The 20,312-nt window shown below is 36.6% G+C and overlaps 2 protein-coding genes across 9 annotated transcripts in view; one reads left to right on the top strand and one right to left on the bottom strand.

The window, feature by feature from the left end:
- NMBR (neuromedin B receptor) overlaps positions 1-1,076 on the bottom strand; it is a 45,289-nt gene extending 44,213 nt beyond the window's left edge. For all 5 annotated transcript variants that reach the window (XR_014065840.1, XR_014065839.1, XM_081530954.1 and 2 more), the window contains exon 1: positions 872-1,076. The gene's annotated coding sequence lies outside the window, so the exon portion shown is untranslated. The remainder of the gene's footprint in view (positions 1-871) is intronic.
- Positions 1,077-1,240: 164 nt separating this feature from the next.
- VTA1 (vesicle trafficking 1) overlaps positions 1,241-20,312 on the top strand; it is a 66,023-nt gene continuing 46,951 nt past the window's right edge. For all 4 annotated transcript variants that reach the window (XM_081530957.1, XM_081530960.1, XM_081530958.1 and 1 more), the window contains exon 1: positions 1,241-1,368. In XM_081530957.1, the coding sequence (XP_081387083.1) occupies positions 1,257-1,368 (112 nt within the window). In that variant the 5' untranslated portion in view covers positions 1,241-1,256. The remainder of the gene's footprint in view (positions 1,369-20,312) is intronic.

The raw sequence follows: 20,312 nt of genomic DNA on the forward strand, positions 1-20,312 counted from the left end.
CCATGAATTTGAGGGAGACACAAATATTCAGTACATAATACATACATTCTTAAGAGGTAATAAATATGTTGCTTAAATTGGGGAAAACACAGAACTCAGTTCTTTGAAAAACAAGCAGCCCCTTGAGTAAGGTGATGTACTATGCAAATAGGGGTGGAAAAAAGATAGATGTGCACTGGAGGCAATAGAAGGACATTGAGCGGGTTCTGCTGAGATTTGGGTGGGGGTAGGCTGAAGTGTTGATTAGAAAATAGTAGGCAGGGGGAAATTTCAGAGTTTGAGATCTTGTTTCTTCAAGTGATGTGATTTCAGTGAAAACCAGTTTTAAGATGAACTCTCAAAACTGGAAACTGAGATAAAATGAAGATGAAGGTTACTGGAGGAAGTAAATAAAGTGTAACATCCTGATAGTATGTATGGAGAAAAAAGAAAAAGGATTAAGTCACTGATGGTAGAAGGAAAAGTTGATGACTACCTACAATGGTATAAGTCGGCAGCATTGAGCAAGAACTATTACCTGAATGCCTTATTTGTGCATTGATAAGATAGTACCTATCAAAGAACTTTGCAAATTGTTCATTACTCTCCAGAAACAAGCTATCTACAAATTATTAATTCACTAGTGTATACACCCAGCTTAGAACAAAAGTCAATTATCTTTAATGGGTTAGTATTCATGTTGAAAAAGCATCTGGTTATTTCATCCAATGTGTCCATATATAAGTGTAATTTAAAATTTTAAACACGTCTCTCCTCTTATGCAAGAATTCAATTCAAAGTTTCTAAAGTAAGAGAGGCTTCTATGGACGCTATTAATATAAGGTGAGGAACTGGAAACGATAATCCCTGAAGGATGCCAAAGGCAATTCACCTCTTTACTTTTTCTCCCAATCAATAAACATCATTTTCTTCCTGTTTTTCCCTTTTTACCAGTCCTTCAGCCACAAAAAGGGGGTCGATGGCGAAACAAAGAGAAGTTAAAACAAAATCTTTCGTCCGTCCTGAGAGCAGCCAGCAGAGGGCGCTGGTACTACAGGCAGCGGGATGGCCGAGGCGCTCAGCCTCCTCTGGGCTCTAACTGCTACGTGCTAGGCGAACTGAGGTTGTCCCAGCTGCCAACCCGTAGTTGCCTCGCTGTCGCTCAGCAACGGAGAAATGGGCGGGATTTGCCGTGCGCGTTCGTGCAGGCACCCTCCCAGGCGGAAGCGGAAGTGTCGGCGGCCGGCGAGTAGGAAGTGGTGATTCCTGAAGAGGAGATGGCTGCTCTTGCTGCACTCCCCCCGCTGCCTCCACAGTTTAAGAGCATACAGCATCATCTGAGGACGGCTCAGGAGCATGACAAGCGGGACCCTGTCGTGGCATATTACTGTGAGTCCTTCCGAGTCTCCGCGGCCCTCCTTGGCCTCCGGCCCCCCCCCCACCTCCGTCTGACGCCTGGTTCTTAAGGCCGGCCCCGCCTCTCTAGCTTTAGACCTGAGCTTTGACCTCTGACCTGCCTTGGGAGTCCCTTGGGGCCCCGCCCTCCTCAGGGATCCCCAAGTTCTCTGCCCCTTCCAGGCCTCAGAAAGGCAAAACTTCGAAAGTACTTTAGCATCCACCCACCTATCCAGTCTTGTGTTTACTTATTTTTAAACAAAATACATGGACTCATGGACTCTGAAACACAGTGTTCTAACGTTTTCTCCCTGTGTGTACACACGAGAGCTTTGTCTCCACCAGGAAATCCTGAAATTAACCTGGGTAGTTTAAGTAACTGAGTTGGGGCTAAAGGGAAGGTAAGTGTTCCAAAGATAGTGGTGATGTGGGCAAAAGGAAGATTGACTAATTGAAAACATTGTGGTGAGTGTGGGTTAATTATGACAACTTGCAGGCCCATTCATAAATAGAGATTGGCTGCTACAGAACAAACACTTGTATTTGCCCATTTCTCCTTTTGCATTTAAACTGCTGTCTCCTACCAATGAAAACGTTTAGCCTTGATTTTGAGTAATAAATGAGGTTGAGACATTTGGTGACATACTCTCACTTTGGTTGACTGTGATACATATAATCTATAGTTGATGAAAAACACAGATTAAACTTGTTCACACTTTTTCCTTTGTGCTAAAGAGAGTAGTTCCAGTATAGGTTGTTTTATATTCCACATTCTAACTTTGCTGCAAATAAAACAAGTGACCAAGCAACTATAGTATGCTGAAAAGGATTTTTAACTTTGAGAAGCTCAGTAAAATGTGTCCTCTATTATAGACAATATAAGGTTAGCTGAAATATGGTCTACTGTCATCCTGGCCATAAACTAGGGGTACCCCATTTTCATTCCTCAAATGTGCAAGGCCCTTTCAAACCTCCACATTCTTCCCTTTCTTGGAACATCTACCTTTTTATCCACTTGGTAAACTCTTTAATTCAGATTCTAACTCAAATGTCACCTCTTCTGTGGGCAGTAAGATGATTACTCTCAAGGCTTTACCTCCTCACTTTGTTCAGATCATAACAACATTTTTGCATTATACTTGTTTTTCAGGTTCCTCAAGCAGGGACCATTAGTCATTCATCAGCTTGTATTTATTGAGATTTTACCTGTATGAGTATTACCAGGCACTGTGGCTACAGCATTCATGAAGCTTACATATTATGGGGTGGGGGGATTGAACAATAAAATGAGTATATTATATAGAATATTATAAGATTGTGAAGAAAATTAAAGCAGGGAAAGAAGAGGGAGTACCAGGAGTAGGGTGGTAGGAAGTGAGGAAGGGATTTCATTTTCAGAGAGGTCAGGGAAAACTTCACTGAGTTCACATCTGAACAAACTTAACAGGAGTGAAAGGCAAGCTTTGCATCACCTGGGCAAGAGTGCTCTCCATACAGGGGATAACAAGTGCAAAAGTCCTGAGGTAGGGGCTTGCTTGAAGGAGGATCGAGGTGACTATTGTAAGTAGAGTAAATAGAGCAAGCAGAAAAACAATGTGATTAAAGTCAGAGAGGTTATTTCTTCTAACAATGAAATAGGAACCCTTGATTCTGTCTAAAAGCAGTCCCTCTTTATGGGCTCTGTATTTTACACCTTTGTGACTGTCCTAGGACCCTTTATTTCCTGTGTCATTATCCTCCCTCTTTTGCTATTTCTTTCTAAACTTGCCCCGGTTTCCTTTATTTAAAAAATAAAAGGAGTTCTCACTGTGACATTCCCCTAGAGTTGCAGTCCTGTCTGCCCAACCTCAAAGGTAAGCTTGAAATAGTTGTCTGTAGTTATCTTTAGTCCTTACCTCATAGAGCTTTTGCAGCCCATTGCAGTCTGATTTTCAAGCCCATTATTTCACTGAAACTGCTCTCAGCAGGTTCAAGAACCCTGATTTTTATTGCTAAAACCAGGTGTCACTTAAAAAATATTTTTGTTATGAAGCATGTGCATGTTAAAGAACATATATAATGTGTATATACAGTTCAAGGAATAGTGAAATGAATGCTAATATACCTACCATGCTTGCTGTTAATTAGACTTTCAAATTTTTGCTGATCTGGTGAGTGTGAAATGGTGTCTCACTGGAGTGAAATTTGCAATTCACTGAGTCTTAATAAGGTTGAGCATCTTTTCATATGTTAATTAACTGTGATTTCCTATTGAAATACCTACTTATTGCTTTTGACCCTTTTCTATTTCATTGTTGTAATCTAGCTACTGATCTTTTGGTATTGCAAATGTCTTCTCAAAGTTTATTTGAGAAGTTTGATTTTTGATTTTTCATTCTGTTTATGAAATCCTGTGATGTGCAAAAGTTCTTAATTTTAAAATATGACCAATTGAGTAATCTCTTCCTTATGATTTATGTTCCAATTTTCTAGGTCTTGATTTCTTTTTGTGTACCTTATTTAGGATTTTGACTTCCTGAGTTTGTAGATGGGTGTCTTTCATCAAATCTAGAAAATTCTCTACTTTCAATTATTGTTCAGTTATTGTTTCTCTGCTATCTCTGTTCTTTCCTGCAATTTTAATTAGATGTGTGTTGCATTTTCCTCCTTTAGCTTCTTTGTCTCTTAATGCTTTGATAGTTTGTGTCCGTTTTCTTTCTGTGCTGCATTCTGTGTAATTTCTTTAGGTCAGTGTTCATCTCCATATATTCTATTGTATAACCCATCTGTTGTGTTTCTACTAATATTTTCATTTTTTATTTCTAGATGTTCTCTTACTTTGTTTTTACATCAGCTCGCCATTTCTGATCTTATAACTGTTTTAAAAGCACTCTTATTTCTTTAAGTGCTTTAAAAATATTTTCACTTATATCTGCTGTCTGATAATTACTGTGTAGGTTATATTTTAGGTCTGACTCTGCTGTGTAACAAAAAAATGGCTCAGGACTGTTTTTTTCTTGTAACTTAGGCGCTAGAACTACTAAACCAGTACTCTTCAAACTTAAGTATGCAAATAATTCTACAGGAATCATTTTCACATTTCGCAACTTCTGTATTTCTTTTCTGACAAAGTTCTTTTAGTCAAGGTGGCAAAGTAGTATGCTTCTCTTTATTAATTAATTAATTTATTTATTTTTTACTATATCTTGTTCTCAATTGCCCTTTTCCTACTTTAAAGAATAAAAACAGACTCTCCTGCATCATTAGTATTTTTGTGGTGTATTGTTCTGGAGAAGGTGGAAAATCCTCTAGGGTGTCCAGAAAAAAAGGACAGTTCTAACAAATTACTGGTGTTAGTGAAGTGAAGTGAAGTTGCTCAAGTCATGTCCAACTCTTTGCAATCCCATAGACTGTAGTCTACCAGGCTTCTCTGTCCATGGAATTTTCCAGGCAAGAGTACTGGAGTGGGTTGCCATTTCCTTCTCCAGGGGATCTTCCAGACCCAGGGATCGAACCCAGGTCTCCTGCATTGCAGGCAGACGCTTTACCCTCTGAGCCTCCAGGGAAACCTTCATTTATTAAACTATTAGATAGAGCTTCCTGTCTTTATGTGTCTTATTTGGAAGAAAACAGTCAGAGCACAGAATAAGCCTTTATTTAAAAATGCTGGGCATGGGAAAGAAAGGATGTCAAAGGAACATTCTAACATACAGCTTTTTATAAGGGGAGTCACCTGGAGTCACCTCCTTTCAGAAATAATTGGTCAAGAATGAATCTCAGAAGAAGGAGGAATTATTCTTAGCTATTAGCAGCCATTGTTCAATCATTTTGGATTTTATCCAGAGGAGTGCAGAGGGGCAATTTGCAACCAAGGTCAAGTGCAAGATGGTATGGAGCGTGTTGTCGTTGTTCTTCAGGAACATGGTAAGGCCATGTTTAAAACTGGCCTGTGTTGAAGTTTCAAAATGGTAAGAGTTTTCATTATATGATCTTAGCATTTTGTTCTCTGTTCCTTATTAAAGTGTCATTCCTGAAGTAAGAGCAAAAGGGAAATGCTGAAGTGGGAGTACCTTATTTCATTCAGGTGACAAGCTTATACCAAGGTCTGTAGGTTATCAAAATTTTAGTCTTAGAATTCAAAAATGAGAAAGTGTATGGGAAGTCATATTTTTCTGAAAAAAGTAAGCCTCCAATGGCTGATTGATTTGACTTTAGCAGTTAGTTTTGCCATTCATGTAGAATGGTGGACATTCTCCTCAAATGAGGTGAATCTTCAGCTCTGAATTGTTTTGCTTTTTTCAGAAATACATTTAAAACGAGTGATAAGATTAAAATATTATAACTTTTTTTTCCTGCCAGAGGATGTTGAAACGAACACTATTTCAGTTTTCCCATTCCTGTCTCACTCTTACAATAAAAAGAAGCCTTTGATTGAAAGCAAATGATGAGTCTTTGTAAGATCTTTTCTGTATACTTCAGAGGAATTGAGAAAATGAATACTCTGATGATGGGGTGACACATTCTTTTCTATTCTTAAAACAAATTTTGAGGCAAACCTAATTAAAATGTCAGCTAAGAAAGATTATTAAAAATGTTATTTGATGGTAAGTGATGATGTGGTTTTTAGCCTATAACCCAGAAGGAATTTAAAGAATTTGGTGGTTTTGCTGTGACAAAGCTTCCATTCTCATCTGCTGCTTTATGTGAATGAATTTTCTCCCTTGTTAAATTCATAAAAATGAAAGCAGGAATAGAACCGATACTCTGGTTTGTTATGAGGATAAACCATGTTAATTCATAGATAGGCAATTTAACGCATGCATTTCCAAGAAAACTTTACTTTTTATACTGAGTGGTGATTAAGATAAAATTCATAGTTTTAAATGTTACATTGTCATACATAACAATTGCAAAAACTCAATTTCAGAAGAAACATTTTAACACATAGCACCTTCTCGCAGGAAATTTAATAAAAATTTAAATTTCAATTTTTATATACTTTTGTTGCAGAGCAGTGTGATAGGGTAATCAAGTAACACCACTGAGCATGCAAATGCATTTTTTATAATAAAATCCTGTAAAATAAGTATATAGAAATATGGGTTAAAAAAAAATAAGACAGGGTATTCTGACTCTTTAAAAAAATAATTTTTTTTATCTGAAAAGATTGTAATAGATACCAAATTGCTATGGTGTTTACAGTTGAAAGAGTGATAAAATTTTTAGATGTCAATACTTGACATCTGTAGTACAGAAATTGCATTTTTTACCTGTTTAAACTTCAGATAAAAAGTAGTAAATGTCAGCCTAAAGATGTGTGAAGGGATACATTTCTGTAAACTTAGAGCAAACAAAAATTTTCTAAATTCCTAGAGCAAGGAAGAATTTTTTGTGAGAAGAAAAACTAAAGGTTATTTTGCTAAAGTACTCACTGATTTATAAAAGTTCCATATTCTCTTATATTTCCTCTCTGTATGTTACTTTCTGCCTGGAATCCCCTATGACTTCCTCTTAATCAAACTTAACTCTTATTGACTCAGTACTTTTTACTTTTTTTCCTTTTGGACTGTTTGTAGCTGGAGTAAGCTGTGCATTGGAGGCATTATTCAGACACATTAATAGAGACTTAAATGAATAATCGGCGTTTTCCATCCTCTGGATCACGTTTTAGTATGCACTGTGTTTTGATTTTCAGATATTTGGTTGGTGTTTTTGTTTCTAATATTTTGTTGATCTCTAAGTTTGTGAGTTTGTTTTTTTTTTGGCCATGCCTCATGGCTTATGGGATCTTAGTTCTCCAACCAGGAATTTAACCCAGGCCCTTGGCAGTGAGAGCTTAGAGTCTTAACCACTGGACTACCAGGGAATTCCTGACTCAGCAGTTTTTGCAGATTGGTTTTCCTGATCTCATACGATGTCTAGAAATGGTATCAAGTATATCCCTCCTCTTAATCAAGAGGAGGGATGTACTTTTCCTTTCAGTCTCCTGGATTCTCTTGGAAGACAGGGATTGATACCTTGTTTTCTCTCACCACCTGACACATAATTGGCATTCATAAATATTTAATGAATGCCATTGTTCTAAATGTTATGAATATTCCAGCCTTACTAGAATATTCACTCTGTGAGAGCGATAAATATGTCTTAAATTGATGATCATTGAATCTCTTAACTCCTAATACAGTACCTAAGCCATAGTGGATAATTGGAAATTATGTAGTTTACATGTAATATGTGTTGATTGAATAAATAGAGGGTAATTTATATTTTTTTCACATGCTCTTACTGCTTTAGGAAACAATGAAAAGAATCTCAAAGCACAATATTTCATAGCTTGTGGCTGTTAAATTGTCATAGATATGTCATAGGATGTGCCCTTTGTGCTTCCTAATTTCCAGTATTTTGTGATTTCCAGAAATGATTTAGACCTGGCCTTAATGGGAATACTCTAGTTGTTTTATCATTTTTTGTTACCTTAGTATTACTATATTTCTAAGTTGTTTGATCTTTTATTTGCTTTTTAAGTCAGGAATAAGTATTGAAATATCATATATCAAATTACTTTTCGACTAATAAGCTTAGAGTTTACTTCTTTGATCTTTTTAATTAGTAATAACAGATTATTGAATTTACTCTTACTTGGAACATCTCATTCCCGGAAAAAATTCCGTTAGATTTTTTTTTTTCATTAAATTATTTTGAAATAATTATAGATCCACAAACAGTTACAAGAAATAATACAAAGAGATCCTGTGTGCCTTTTACTCATTGTGCCCAGTGGTAATACCTTGCAAAGTTGTAGTACAGTATCACAGCCAGAATATTGATACTGACACAATCCACCCATCTCATGTAGACTTACCTAGTTTTCCATGAATTCATTTGTGTATACGTCTGTGTTTAGCTCTAAATAGTTCTCTGAAGTGGAGGTTCATGTATCCAACACCATAGTGAAGATAAAAGTTGCCTAAGAAGAATCCTTCATGTTAATCCTATTACAGCCAGAACTTTATGCTTTGGGGATGTTCTTTTATATATTTGTCAATTTCTCACATTTAAAAAATTTAACTTGAGCTAATGTTGATGCATTTAAGTTTTCTAGAATATCTTTCATATCTGTCAGATTTTCAGATTTACTAGTTAAGAAATTACAAATTTAACCTTCCCTTCCTTTCTTCATACCTGTCACAGTCAGCCCAGTCATCAAATGTTTAAATTTTTACTTACCTTCTTAGTTTCTTTAACATACCCTCAGCTTACATCTAAGCTATTGAGATAGCTTCTTATCTTCTACTTCAAGCTAAGTGAAAGTTTCTCAGTCGTGTTCAACTCTTTGTGATCCCACGGATTATTGCCTGCCAGGCTCCTCTGTCCATGGGGATTCTCCAGGCAAGAATACTGGAATGGGTAGCTGTTCTCTTCTCCAGGGGATCTTCCCAACCTAGGGATCAAACCCAGGTCTCCTTCGTTGCAGGCAGATTCTTTATCATCTGAGCCACCAGGGACGCCCTTAACTTCAAGCAGGTAGTACCTGTTGCTACTTGAAAGTTCTGCTTTAAATGCTTAGTGAAAAAACACAGAATAAAAGAAGGATAAAGTTAACTAAACATTTAGAAATCCTGTGCTACACAAGCAGTATAATTAGTTTATAAAAGCTCTGCATTAGGAAAAAATTTTCCAACAGATGAGAGACAGAGGGCCAGTGTCCTTGATAGGGAAAACACTCATACAAATCCATTTTAAAAAATGAAAACTACAGTCCCCATAAATGGACAGAAATGTGTATGTACTACTAAAAGAGAGCATACTAATTTTTAATGTTCAGCTGAATTAGTAGCAAGTGTAAATTAAGACGGCATACCCTTTTTTGACTGAAGTTATAACTCATACAAAATGAGTATGTGATGAAATTCTCATTGACATGGCTGTGTGAATTGGTTCCAAGTTTTAGAAAGCATTTTATCGGAGTGTATAGACTTGTAAAAGTATCCAATGTGCAGTGATTACAGTTTTAAAAAGCTTCTGCCTAGGAAATAATCACTAATATATGAAGAACTTTATGTAGGATTATCTGAACAATTATATACGTTTGTGGCAAGCTCAAAAACAGCCTAAACATATATCATGGTGGAAATGGTTAAGTCATGGTATATCCATTGCATAGAAAGTGATGTAATCATTTAGAAATTAGAAAGCATCTTTTGTAACATGGGGGAAGATTGATATAAAAATGCAGGATATAAAATTATATATATACTATGATTTGAACTTTTCACTGCAGATGGTGACTGCAGCCATGAAATTAAAAGATGCTTGCTCCTTGGAAGAAAAGCTATGAAAACCTAGACAGCATATTAAAAAGCAGAGACCTTACTTTGCAGACAAAGGTCCATCTAGTCAAAGCTATAGTTTTACCAGTAGTCATGTATGGATGTGAGAGTTGGACCGTAAAGAAAGCTGAGTGCCGAAGGATGGATGCTTTTGAACTGTGGTGTTGGAGAAGACTATTGGGAGTCCCTTGGACAGAAAGATCAAACCAGTTGATCCTAAAGGGAATCAGTCCTAAATATTCATTGGAAGGACTGATGCTGAAGCTGAAGCTCCAGTACTTTGGCCACCTAATGCTAAGAACTAACTCATTGAAAAAGACGCTGATGGCTGGGAAAGATTGAAGGCAGGAGGAGAAGGGAACGACAGAGGATGAGATGGTTGGATGGCATCACTGACTTGATGGACATGTGTTTGAGCAAACTCTAGGAGTGATGGACAGGGAAGCCTAGTGTGCTGCAGTCCGTGGGGTTGCGAAGAGTTGGACACGACTGAGCAACTGAACTGAACTTTTTAAAATGCATACACACACACACATAATAAACTTGGAGAAAAAAATTGCGGCTTTAGGTTTATGGATGGTTTTCTTTTGATTGTGTTTTTAAAAATTTTTCTGTAAGTGGCATGTTTCATACCATCATTACTAAAAAACAAAAGCTTTACTAAAAGCAAAAAAAATTTTTAAAACACCAATAGTAGCTCCATCTGACTATCAGAAAAAATATAAGTACCTTTAGTGATCAGTCATGATTTGAACATGGCATCATCTTCTGTAATTTTAATCTAGCTGAATTTCACTCCATTTCTACAACCTGACTGACTTTCTGTTGTCTCCAGACTTTCCAATATTGTTCTCTAGCCCTTGACACCCGTTCCCCTCCTTACCAAACCCACTCCATTTTTATCCTTAAGATTCTAGCTTAAATGTCACTTCTCTGGGAGGCCTTGTCTTAAACTCCCTGGTTTTATGATGCATCATCTCTTGGTCCTCGTTGTACCTTGTATGGCTTTATTTTAATTGCTTTTCATATGCCTGTTGTCTCTTCTAGAGTGTAAACTTAAGGAGGCTGTACCCTGCTAGGGCCTCTTGATTCATTCACTGTACCAGGTAGTGCTCGGCCACTAAAGATACTTACACAGTGAGGAATAGGTACTCCAAAAATGGTCAATTGACCTGACTTTTGAGGCAGCCATGGTCTCTATAGCTACACCTTATAGTTGTCATGGAATAAATAGGCCAGATGACTAACATTCATGTAGCTTTTGGCATTCATAACAGTCCTTTTCTTCAAGGTATCTGATTTGAACCTTATAGTCATCCTGGTCCTTCTGTTAATAAGTGATGGAACTGGGACCTGAATGACAGATGCTAGATGAGAAGTAGGTATATTAAAAATTGTTGACAGTAGGTAGTAATTAGAAAAGCAGTTACAGAGTGAAGGTAAAGGGACTTGTTAAATCAGTGGGAAAACAAAGGGAACCAGTGCAGTAATCTGAAAGATTCCTGATAAGTGGAGAGTAAAAATAGAGGACAGGCTTGATGTTACTGACATAACTTATTGAGCTCTGTATCTCTCTCTCTCTTTTTTCCCCCCTTAATGAAGCCAGAAGATATTTGAGTTCTACTAAACATAGGCACCATATGATAAATATTTTGATTCTGTGACATTTGATGTTGTGGATAAAGCGAAAACTAGAAAGATTCCTTCCCTTTAAATTATGTGTTGATATTTAGTATCGATATCAAATATCAACACATGAAGTTGATATTAAATATCAACATATAAAGTTTCAGATTTGGTTTTTTAAAGTTTCCTCTAGGGGGTGGTATTGTACAATTAATAAACATTCAGTGAACATGTATAAATGTTCTTTGAGAGTCATTTCTTTATATGACCATAGGAAAATTAGATGTAGTTGTTCAGGAAATTGAAAATACATATGGTATATTTCATATACAGGATGTCATAGGACACAAGTGTAAATGTTTAAAGGCTAAATAATAATGAATTTTTATTGATGGTGGTATGCTACTTGGATATTAGGATTAATAATCAGTCGCCTGTTATTTGCTGTTAATCACACAGAAATTGATTTTAATGACTAATAAGTTTAACTAAGCCAATTAAAGATAAGCAGTTTTTTGTGTTGATTTCTGAATCTGTAACAATTAATTTGAGCTCATAGTCCTCTTGTCTAAGTATGTATCATTTCTTTATTGTAAGCTGACTCAGGATACTTTACTGTAGCAATGACAGGTTTATAATAAAAACCTTGGAAAGTTGGACTGCTGACTTAGCCATTAACATTCCATTTCTTTTTTTATTTTGCAAACATTTGCAGACATGAGTTTTATATTGTAGAATAGTCATGTTAATAATTACTCCTGTTGTGAGTAAATCATTTTGGTTTTAGACTCTTTAAGCTAACACACACTGGCATTGCAGTAACTTGTCACAGGCTGTGTGTGTGCTCAGTTGCTTCAGTTGTTCCTGACTCTTTGTGACCCATGACTGTAACCCTCCAGGCTCCTCTGTCCATGGGATTCTGTCAGCCAGATACTGGAGTGGGTTCCTGTGCCCTCCTCCAAGGGATCTTCCTGACCCAGGGATCAAACATGCATTTCCTGCATTGGAGGCAAATTCTTTACCAACTGAGCCATCAGGGAACCCCTGTCACAGTCAACTACTATATAAAATCGCATTTCACATATTAGTTTAGAACTTACTTTTCCCTTCTCCTGTCCTTTGGTTGTAGTTGTCATATATTTCAGTTATAAACCTGTAAACCCTAGAATGTAGTTATTTTTTAATTGTCCTTCTTAAAAAGAAACTTATAAAATGAGGAAATAAAATTTTTAGTATATCCCCACATAATTACCGTTTTCAGCATTCTTCATTCCTTTGTAGTTGGTTTTAAATATGGTGTCATTTTCTTGCCTGTTGAAAAGTTTATCGTTTGCCTTATAGGATTGTCACCAATTCTATCAGCTTCTATTGTGTGAAACAAGCTTTTATTTTCATCCTTATTTTTGAAAGATATTTTTGCTGGGTAAAGAATTCATCAGTCGTTTTTGCCACTCCTCCCCACCTTTAAGGGGGTGGACTCCAGTTACATACATGTTAGAGCATTTGATGGTTCCCCATACCTCGCTGAAACTCTGGTTTTGTGTTTGTTTTCCTTTTCAGTCTTTTTTCTCCCTGCTTTATTTTAGGTAGTTCCTATTGCTATGTTCTGAAGTTCATTAGTTTTTTCTTTTATGATATCTAAACTACTATTAACCCTGTCCAGTAAACTTTTCATTTCAGATACTCTTGTATTTCATCTCTGGATGGCCCTTTTGTGTTCCTTTGTGTATGTTCTATCTCCTCATTTTATTCATGGTTTCCATAAAATACTTCAAAATGATTTCCCAGTGTTTTAATGTCATTATCTGCTATTTCCATTATTTTGTCATTGTTTTATGTTCACATTCTTCTACTATCGCCATCATTAATGATTTTTGATTGATTGCGGGACAGAGTGAATTTTAAGTTCTTGAATGTCTGTTCTTTGAAGAGATTAAATGCAGTCAGCAATTAATTGCTGTTCAGTTTAATTCTTTGGTGCCTTGTTTTGTTTTTAGCTTTGGGGGGCAGTTCTAAAGTACTCTTTGCTTTAGGGACAGGTTAGTCCTATTACTTAATTGGGGGCTGCCTACAGAATATCCTGGGTAAATCTCTGGGGCTCTCTGTTCCTTTTGGTTGGAACTTGAATGCATCCCAGCCCTATGTGTGCATTGGGGATAGTCCAGCTCACAGCTTCTGTCCGTTCTTTGGCCTTGCAGAATTTTCTCCTTCACGTGCACGTGGCAGTGTTCACCTGAGCCTCAAGATAAACTCCTGTACAGATTTTGGGGTTTCTTTTCTGTGTAGCTCCGTACTCTTAGAACTCTGCCCCTCAATTTACAGCTGCTTCAGTCTCCCTGAACTCCAGTCCATTTTCTCAACTCAAATAGAGGACTGTGTTCTGTTTAGGATTCCCTTCCTACTCCTTAGACTGGGATGTACTTTCAGGCAGAATGCTAGGCTGATATTGGTGTCATCTCATATGTTTCCTTTCTTCAGATGTCTTAATCTTACCATGTCTGTTTACATTGTCTAAAAACCTCTTTTATATATTTTGTCTAGTTTTCTTTGATTGTTCACAGTAGGATGGCACATATTACTCCTTGTGGCCAGAGTTAGAATCTGTGTTATTTTAGTAACCAAATCATCACTAGTGTTTGCTAAGTACCAGCACAGTCTTTTAGTAGGAATTCAGAAGGAGCCAACTTTTCTTAAAGCTATTATATTATGACAGAAGCTCTAAAAATACTTGTTTAATGAAGGAATAAGTGAAGTATATACCCTTTATTAGGATATGTTCATTCATACTTTGTTTTTATTTTATTTTTGTCCCTTCACAAAGATGATACTAACCATATAGCAGGTATTTATAATATACTTATGAGTAGAGTAGTATCTTTGGTTCTATTTACTGGAATAAAATTTGGCTTTGTACATCAGTGTATGTCATAGTGATTCCTACTTGAGTGCTATATTTATTTAACCCACGAGTACATCACTCTTAACAATTGCTTTTATGTGCCTTTTGTGCCTTTATATCATGCATTTCATATTTTTAGATTTCTCATGTATAAACGAGGATGTGATAGAATGTTAATATTTAGATTTAATGGAACTTTGAATTATACATGCCTTGAGGATTAGTAAATATTTGTCTCCTAAATGTTTCACATTAAAGTTAGGTTGGAAAGTATTTAATCCTTTAGCACATATGCCTCATTACTCATCTATAAAAGGTATTTATTCATAAAAATAAACACATTTCCTTGATGAAATAAATATATTTCCCTATAGGTGATTCTAGCTACATATTTATTCTGTTTTACTAGGTAATTTTTCTTGTTGGACATCAATTTTTCTTCACACTGCTGCGTCTACAATGAACTACTTGTCCTGAACAGAGTTTTACATGAAAGTAGTCCTTTTTCCCATCTGTATGACTAAAAGATCTTTTGGTGTATAAATTTTCATAAGTAGATTTAACGTCTTTTCACTGTATTAATATTAGAAAATGTGTCTTGTTATACAACTTACAAATTGTAAACCATGTAAGATATTCAGAAATATAGAATCTAGGCAAATTTGTACTTAAATCTTTTCAATTTTGAGACGATTCTTTCCAGTCCTTCAATAATTGCAAAGACTGAATATGCATGTAAGCCAAGAAAAAAATGCATGTAAGTGAAACCATTAAACTATGTTGTCATTACACTGTATATCAAGTATCAACCACTTGTATTAAGGTTAACTTTTAGAGGGTAAGAAGCTTATATTATATTTGTGCTGTGAGGGAAATTGATGATGGTTGTGGTGGTAGTGAATTGGGAATAAATCTGATTCTCTCTTCAAAGGAGATACTGATAATCTCCATTTTTATTACAAGCAATGGTGGAAGTAGTTAAAAGGAACAAATCAGAAACAAAATGGTACTTTTTACATAGGAATAAATAACTTTCTCTTGATAACAAGAAAGTACTGATTAGTTTTCTGTGTGTTTGCTTAGTGGGCTTTTACCTTTGCTGGATAGCCATTTATTCCCAAGGTTGCTCTATTAAGTAACTCACTACACTCCATAGATGGTAGGATTCATACACTATCCACTTGATAATAAAAGAAGGAGAAAGGCCTCCCAGGGAAATGAAGCTCACTCCTCTATTTCCTCACATTGTGTTACTGTGTTGACTAATAATATATATAGACGGTAAATAATTAACTAATGTCTATTTAATTTTCTGTGTGTATGTTTGGGTAAGGTTTTGCTTGAAATAGTCATTTGAGAGGTTGAGAAGATAAGGAAATCAGTCTTTACACAATTCATATAAGACGTCTTCAGAGAATGCCAACACAGGGAAGATGATGGGAAACAAAACAGAGCTTTAAGATTGGTTTCAAACCAGATGTTTCACACAGAACATAGAATGTTGGCGTGTCATAAAAATGCATATGTCTAAAAAACTGTAGCGTGCTCAGTTTGTAGTGATAAAAAGTGTATTTTACTTGCTCAAATAAATAATACTGGAATATTCAATATGGAAAAGTATTAAGCTCATTTGAGGTTGATAATTCTAATATTTATAGTGATGCTGATCTGTCTGTGGTCTGTGTTGCTGGTATGTAGAAGCAGGGAGAGAGGATTGTTGGGCTTATATATGAATGTATGCTTGCCAGAGGAACGTAATAAAAAGATTCAGGGTTTAGAGATAGGGCAATAAAGTCCTAGAAAAATCTAACATAAAATCAAAACTAGTTACGGAAGGAAGTTAAAGGAGAAAAGACCGATTGTAATGAAGAAGTAGAGAGACACCAATGAACTGGAAGCCTATTGTAACAAACAGAGTTTAAAGTTGGAAGAAAAGCAGTTACGTTTAGAGTGAGTACATGATATACTGATGTTAGCAGTACAGCAGTTTGAAATGGTAATTTAGTTATGAGGTTACTGGCATGTAAAGGAGAATCCGTACAGTTATGGAGATCAGTATTGATAAGAATTGAGAGCACAGCACTGTGTATGCATTAGAAATAGATTTGCTTTCTTATTGCAGAAAATTCAGAATTACAATTCATAAGTAAAATAAGGATTTATTTCCTCATTTAAAAGAAAGTCTGATATCGTCAGTACCCAGTACCAATTCCATGAAGTCATCAGGGACCCAGGCTCTTTCTGATTTCAAATCTATAAACCAGCACATGATTACCAAAGTCGCCTTGTGGTCCAAGCTACCTACTAGAGTTTCAGTCATCCCATTTCTGTTCTAGGCAACAGGAAGGAGAAAGGGGAATGAGTCATTTCCTTTCCCCTGCTGTCATTCCCATTTTACAGTCCTTCCAGAAGTCTCTCTCAGCCATTTCTGGTTATATGATATTTGTCTTAGGTAATAGCATGGCCATATTTTGCTTTGAGGAATACTGGAAAATGTACTGTTTTGGCTAGCTATATTACAACTCCCTAATAATATAGGAATCTTGTTAGTAAAGAAGACAGGGAGAAAGGATGCAAGTAGGCAGAAAGGATGCAGGTAGGCTGCTAGCTGTCTCTGTCACAAGTATTAATTATTCATGTGAACAGTGAAATTTTTAAGATGGTGGAAAGATAAGGAAAGACCCTGAAGTCCATGCGCAGTTACAAGCATAACAGTCCAATGGAAGAGAATGGATGTGTACTAGACCAGTGTATTTAGAAAGCCTTGAGAGAATACTGTAACAGTGGGATGCAAAAAGAAAACCAGTCATACTTGCCAACTCTTAATTCTCTTTAAATATTAGAAGGAATGTAAGAGAATTAAAACTCATTACTTGAGAGAACTGCAAAGAAAATGATTTCTTAAGTGACATTCAGGTTTTAATTAAGACAGAGAGGAAGAAGGAATCTGAGGAGAGGTAAGACCGTTTGCTGATTCTTCAGAATTGTTTCAACTGTTGTTTCAACAATAGTTCCAGGGAGTATGGTAGAAGGAGTAGGGATGTGTGGAGAAACATGGACTTGGCTGGGGCAAAAAGTATAGTTTACAATTGAGAGGCATAAGAATGCAATGAGCAGTGATGCTTAACCTTTTGCTTACCTACTCTCAAGTTTAAAATAATTAAACATGAATCTCTAATATTATGTAACTTTATAAATAATTTTTCTGTATTGATGTACTATATATATTTAAATATATATATATTATAAAAAGACTACATGTGCCTGACTCTTGGCGGCCCCATGAACCGCAGCCTGCCAGGCTCCTCTGTTGATGGGATTTTCCAAGCAAGGACACTGGAGTGGTTTGCCATTTCCTTCTCCAGGGGATCTTCCCGACCCAGGGATCAAACCCTGGACTCCTGCACTGCAGGCATATTCTTTACCTACTGAGCTACCAGGGAAGCATATAAAAGAAAAGTATAAAGTATGAGATAAACATACCAATAAAATGCTAATATTTTCTTCCCACGCTCCAGCCATTCCCTGGACTCTTATGGGTCTCAAAGTCTGCAGCCTCAGTATAGCTTAGTGTGAGAACTGTTGGGGAAATAGAAGCAACCTGGCACAGAACTGATCCCTACACTCAGCTAAAAGCCTTCCCTTTGAAAATAAGAGAAGAACACTTAAAAGTCTTCAGAAAATTCTGGTAATACATTAAGACATACTAAGATTAAATTTCAAGGAAGAAAAAGCGTATTATCAGTTATAGGTATTATCATGTGAGGAGATGACATTTGATCTGTAATCTCAGTAAAATCAAATAGCCAAGACATACAAAAAGCAAAAACATACTAAAGACGAACCACAAATCATTAGAGAAGGAAAGGAAGGATTTTTTACCACTTGCATTTGGGACAGATACCAGTAACTGAGGTAGATGCAAGTTATTAAAGAGTTAAATTTGAAAATCCAGAGGAAAAACTGGAAAAATCATGTAACTGAATATCCAGTTTCTTGGAGATAAAGAACTTTCCAAGCTTAGAATTGATAGAAAAATCACTTTGGGTACATAAATATTTTAAGTTTCTGTATTTTAAAACAACGTTCAACAATTGAAAGATGGCATAATACTTGCATCCAAAATGTTTATTTTCCAAAGAGCTTATGTGATGTACTTTTAATAAAAGAAATACACCAAAAATGCTAGAAGAAAAGACCTGAAAACTCACTAAGAGGATGTGTTGGGGAGTTCTGTCACAGTTATGACAAAAGAAGAGCTGACTAAAACAGACATGAAGCTTGAACAGCTCAAGAGATGACTGTTTTAAAAAGGGGAGGGTGATCAGCCATGCTTTTAAAAGGCATGGCATGGGGAGAGGTGATTCAAACCTAGTTCTCAAACAACCTGGGCATGTTATTAAATATGACTGGTTAAAAGAAAGAGGAAAAGAAAATTTTGTCACATTGTGACCAAAGCAATGAATATAATAAGTGGGTTTTTATTTTTGCTTCCAAATTAGATTTTTTTTGTTGTCAGATTAATATCCAGTGCTGGATATTGTACAGTAAAAATGAAAGTATCATGCTTTTTACATTGTGAGCCAGTGTAAATCAGTACAGGTCTTTAAGAAACTCCATTTTTGTCTCTCATTGATAACTGGATGAATCAAACCCCTAAATTTGATACAGAAATAAATACATTAATAAATTAAACTTCAAGCTCTGTGAAGTGAAGTCGCTCAGTCGTGTCCGACTCTTTGTGAACCCATGGATTGTAGCCTACCGGGCTCCTCCGTCCATGGGATTTTCCAGGCAAGAGTACTGGAGTGGGTTGCCGTGTGAGATAACCCTAAAAGCCTAAGCCTTTAAATGTAGTTCCTTCAGACACAGCTATTGAATTTAAACACACACTGAATACATGATTGTATTATTTGTATATTAACGCATCTTTAAAGAAGGTATGAATTGAAAATCGTAAGAGTAACTAACAGCTTGCCATGTTCTAAAACTGTAGTAAATAAAGCCACGATAGGCTGTAGACTAACAAGTAACAAAGCAAGATAGACAATATACAGAGTTGGGGCCTTTTGTCCCATGAAAATTTAATATATGGTAATGAATGACAAAAGTGGCATTTAAAGTCGTCAGGCAGAATGAGCTGTTCTTTCATTCATGTATTTTATCTATTCAGAAAATGTTTATCGAAGGCTAAGCACTGTCGCGGAGAAGGCAATGGCACCCCACTCCAGTACTCTTGCCTGGAAAATCCCATGAACGGAGGAGCCTGGCGGGCTGCAGTCCATGGGGTCACTGAGTCGGACACGACTGAGCGACTCCACTTTCATGCCCTGGAGAAGGAAATGGCAACCCACTCCAGTACTCTTGCCTGGAGAATCCCAGGGACGGGGGAGCCTGGTGGGCTGCCGTCTATGGGGTCGCACAGAGTCGGACACGACTGACGCAACTTAGCAGCAGCAGCAGCAAGCACTGTCGCAGATGCCAGGGATCCATCAGCAAACCAAGTAGACTACAATTGCCATTATCATGGAGTTTAAGTTGGAGTTGCAGAATCTGAGAAGAAATGGGTTGAAAATGATTCCCTGCTGAGGAGAAAAGAAAAGAGCAGGAAAGGCGATAGTGTTCATAAGAGTCTGCTTGGGGATGTGGGGGACAGGATAGCCCTTTTTCCTACTGTATAAAGAACTGCCACAAGGCAGTTTGTTAAAAAGCAAGCGACCAAACAGAAAATTTGATGAATTTTTTGTTTTGATAGCTATTCTGCATTCATAAAAGAGGATATAGAGGTCTTCAGCACAATGCTAAGACCTTTTGAGTGGTGAAAATGCAAAATCAAAAGTGAAATGAAGCAGTCCTGAGATTGATAAGAAGTTTAATACCAGTTTTTAATTTAACGTCAGTTTTTTGTGAGTTTGGGAGAAATGGCTGCTTGCATGTGTTGTTGTAGCTATAATAATTGCATAGTGGTAATTTGTTTTGAAGGACAGTTGAAGAGGAGCTCTTCAAGTGAGAAAAGTACACATACTACAAGCTAGCAGTTCTCCTTGGAACTCATGGATGTGCACTCAAGAAGGTCTGGCAGTGCAACATGGCTTGTAATGATG

This window comes from Giraffa tippelskirchi, chromosome 9 (genome assembly GCF_054371585.1).
Source record: "Giraffa tippelskirchi isolate mGirTip1 chromosome 9, T2T-mGirTip1v1.2.pri, whole genome shotgun sequence".
Lineage (NCBI taxonomy): Eukaryota > Metazoa > Chordata > Mammalia > Artiodactyla > Giraffidae > Giraffa > Giraffa tippelskirchi.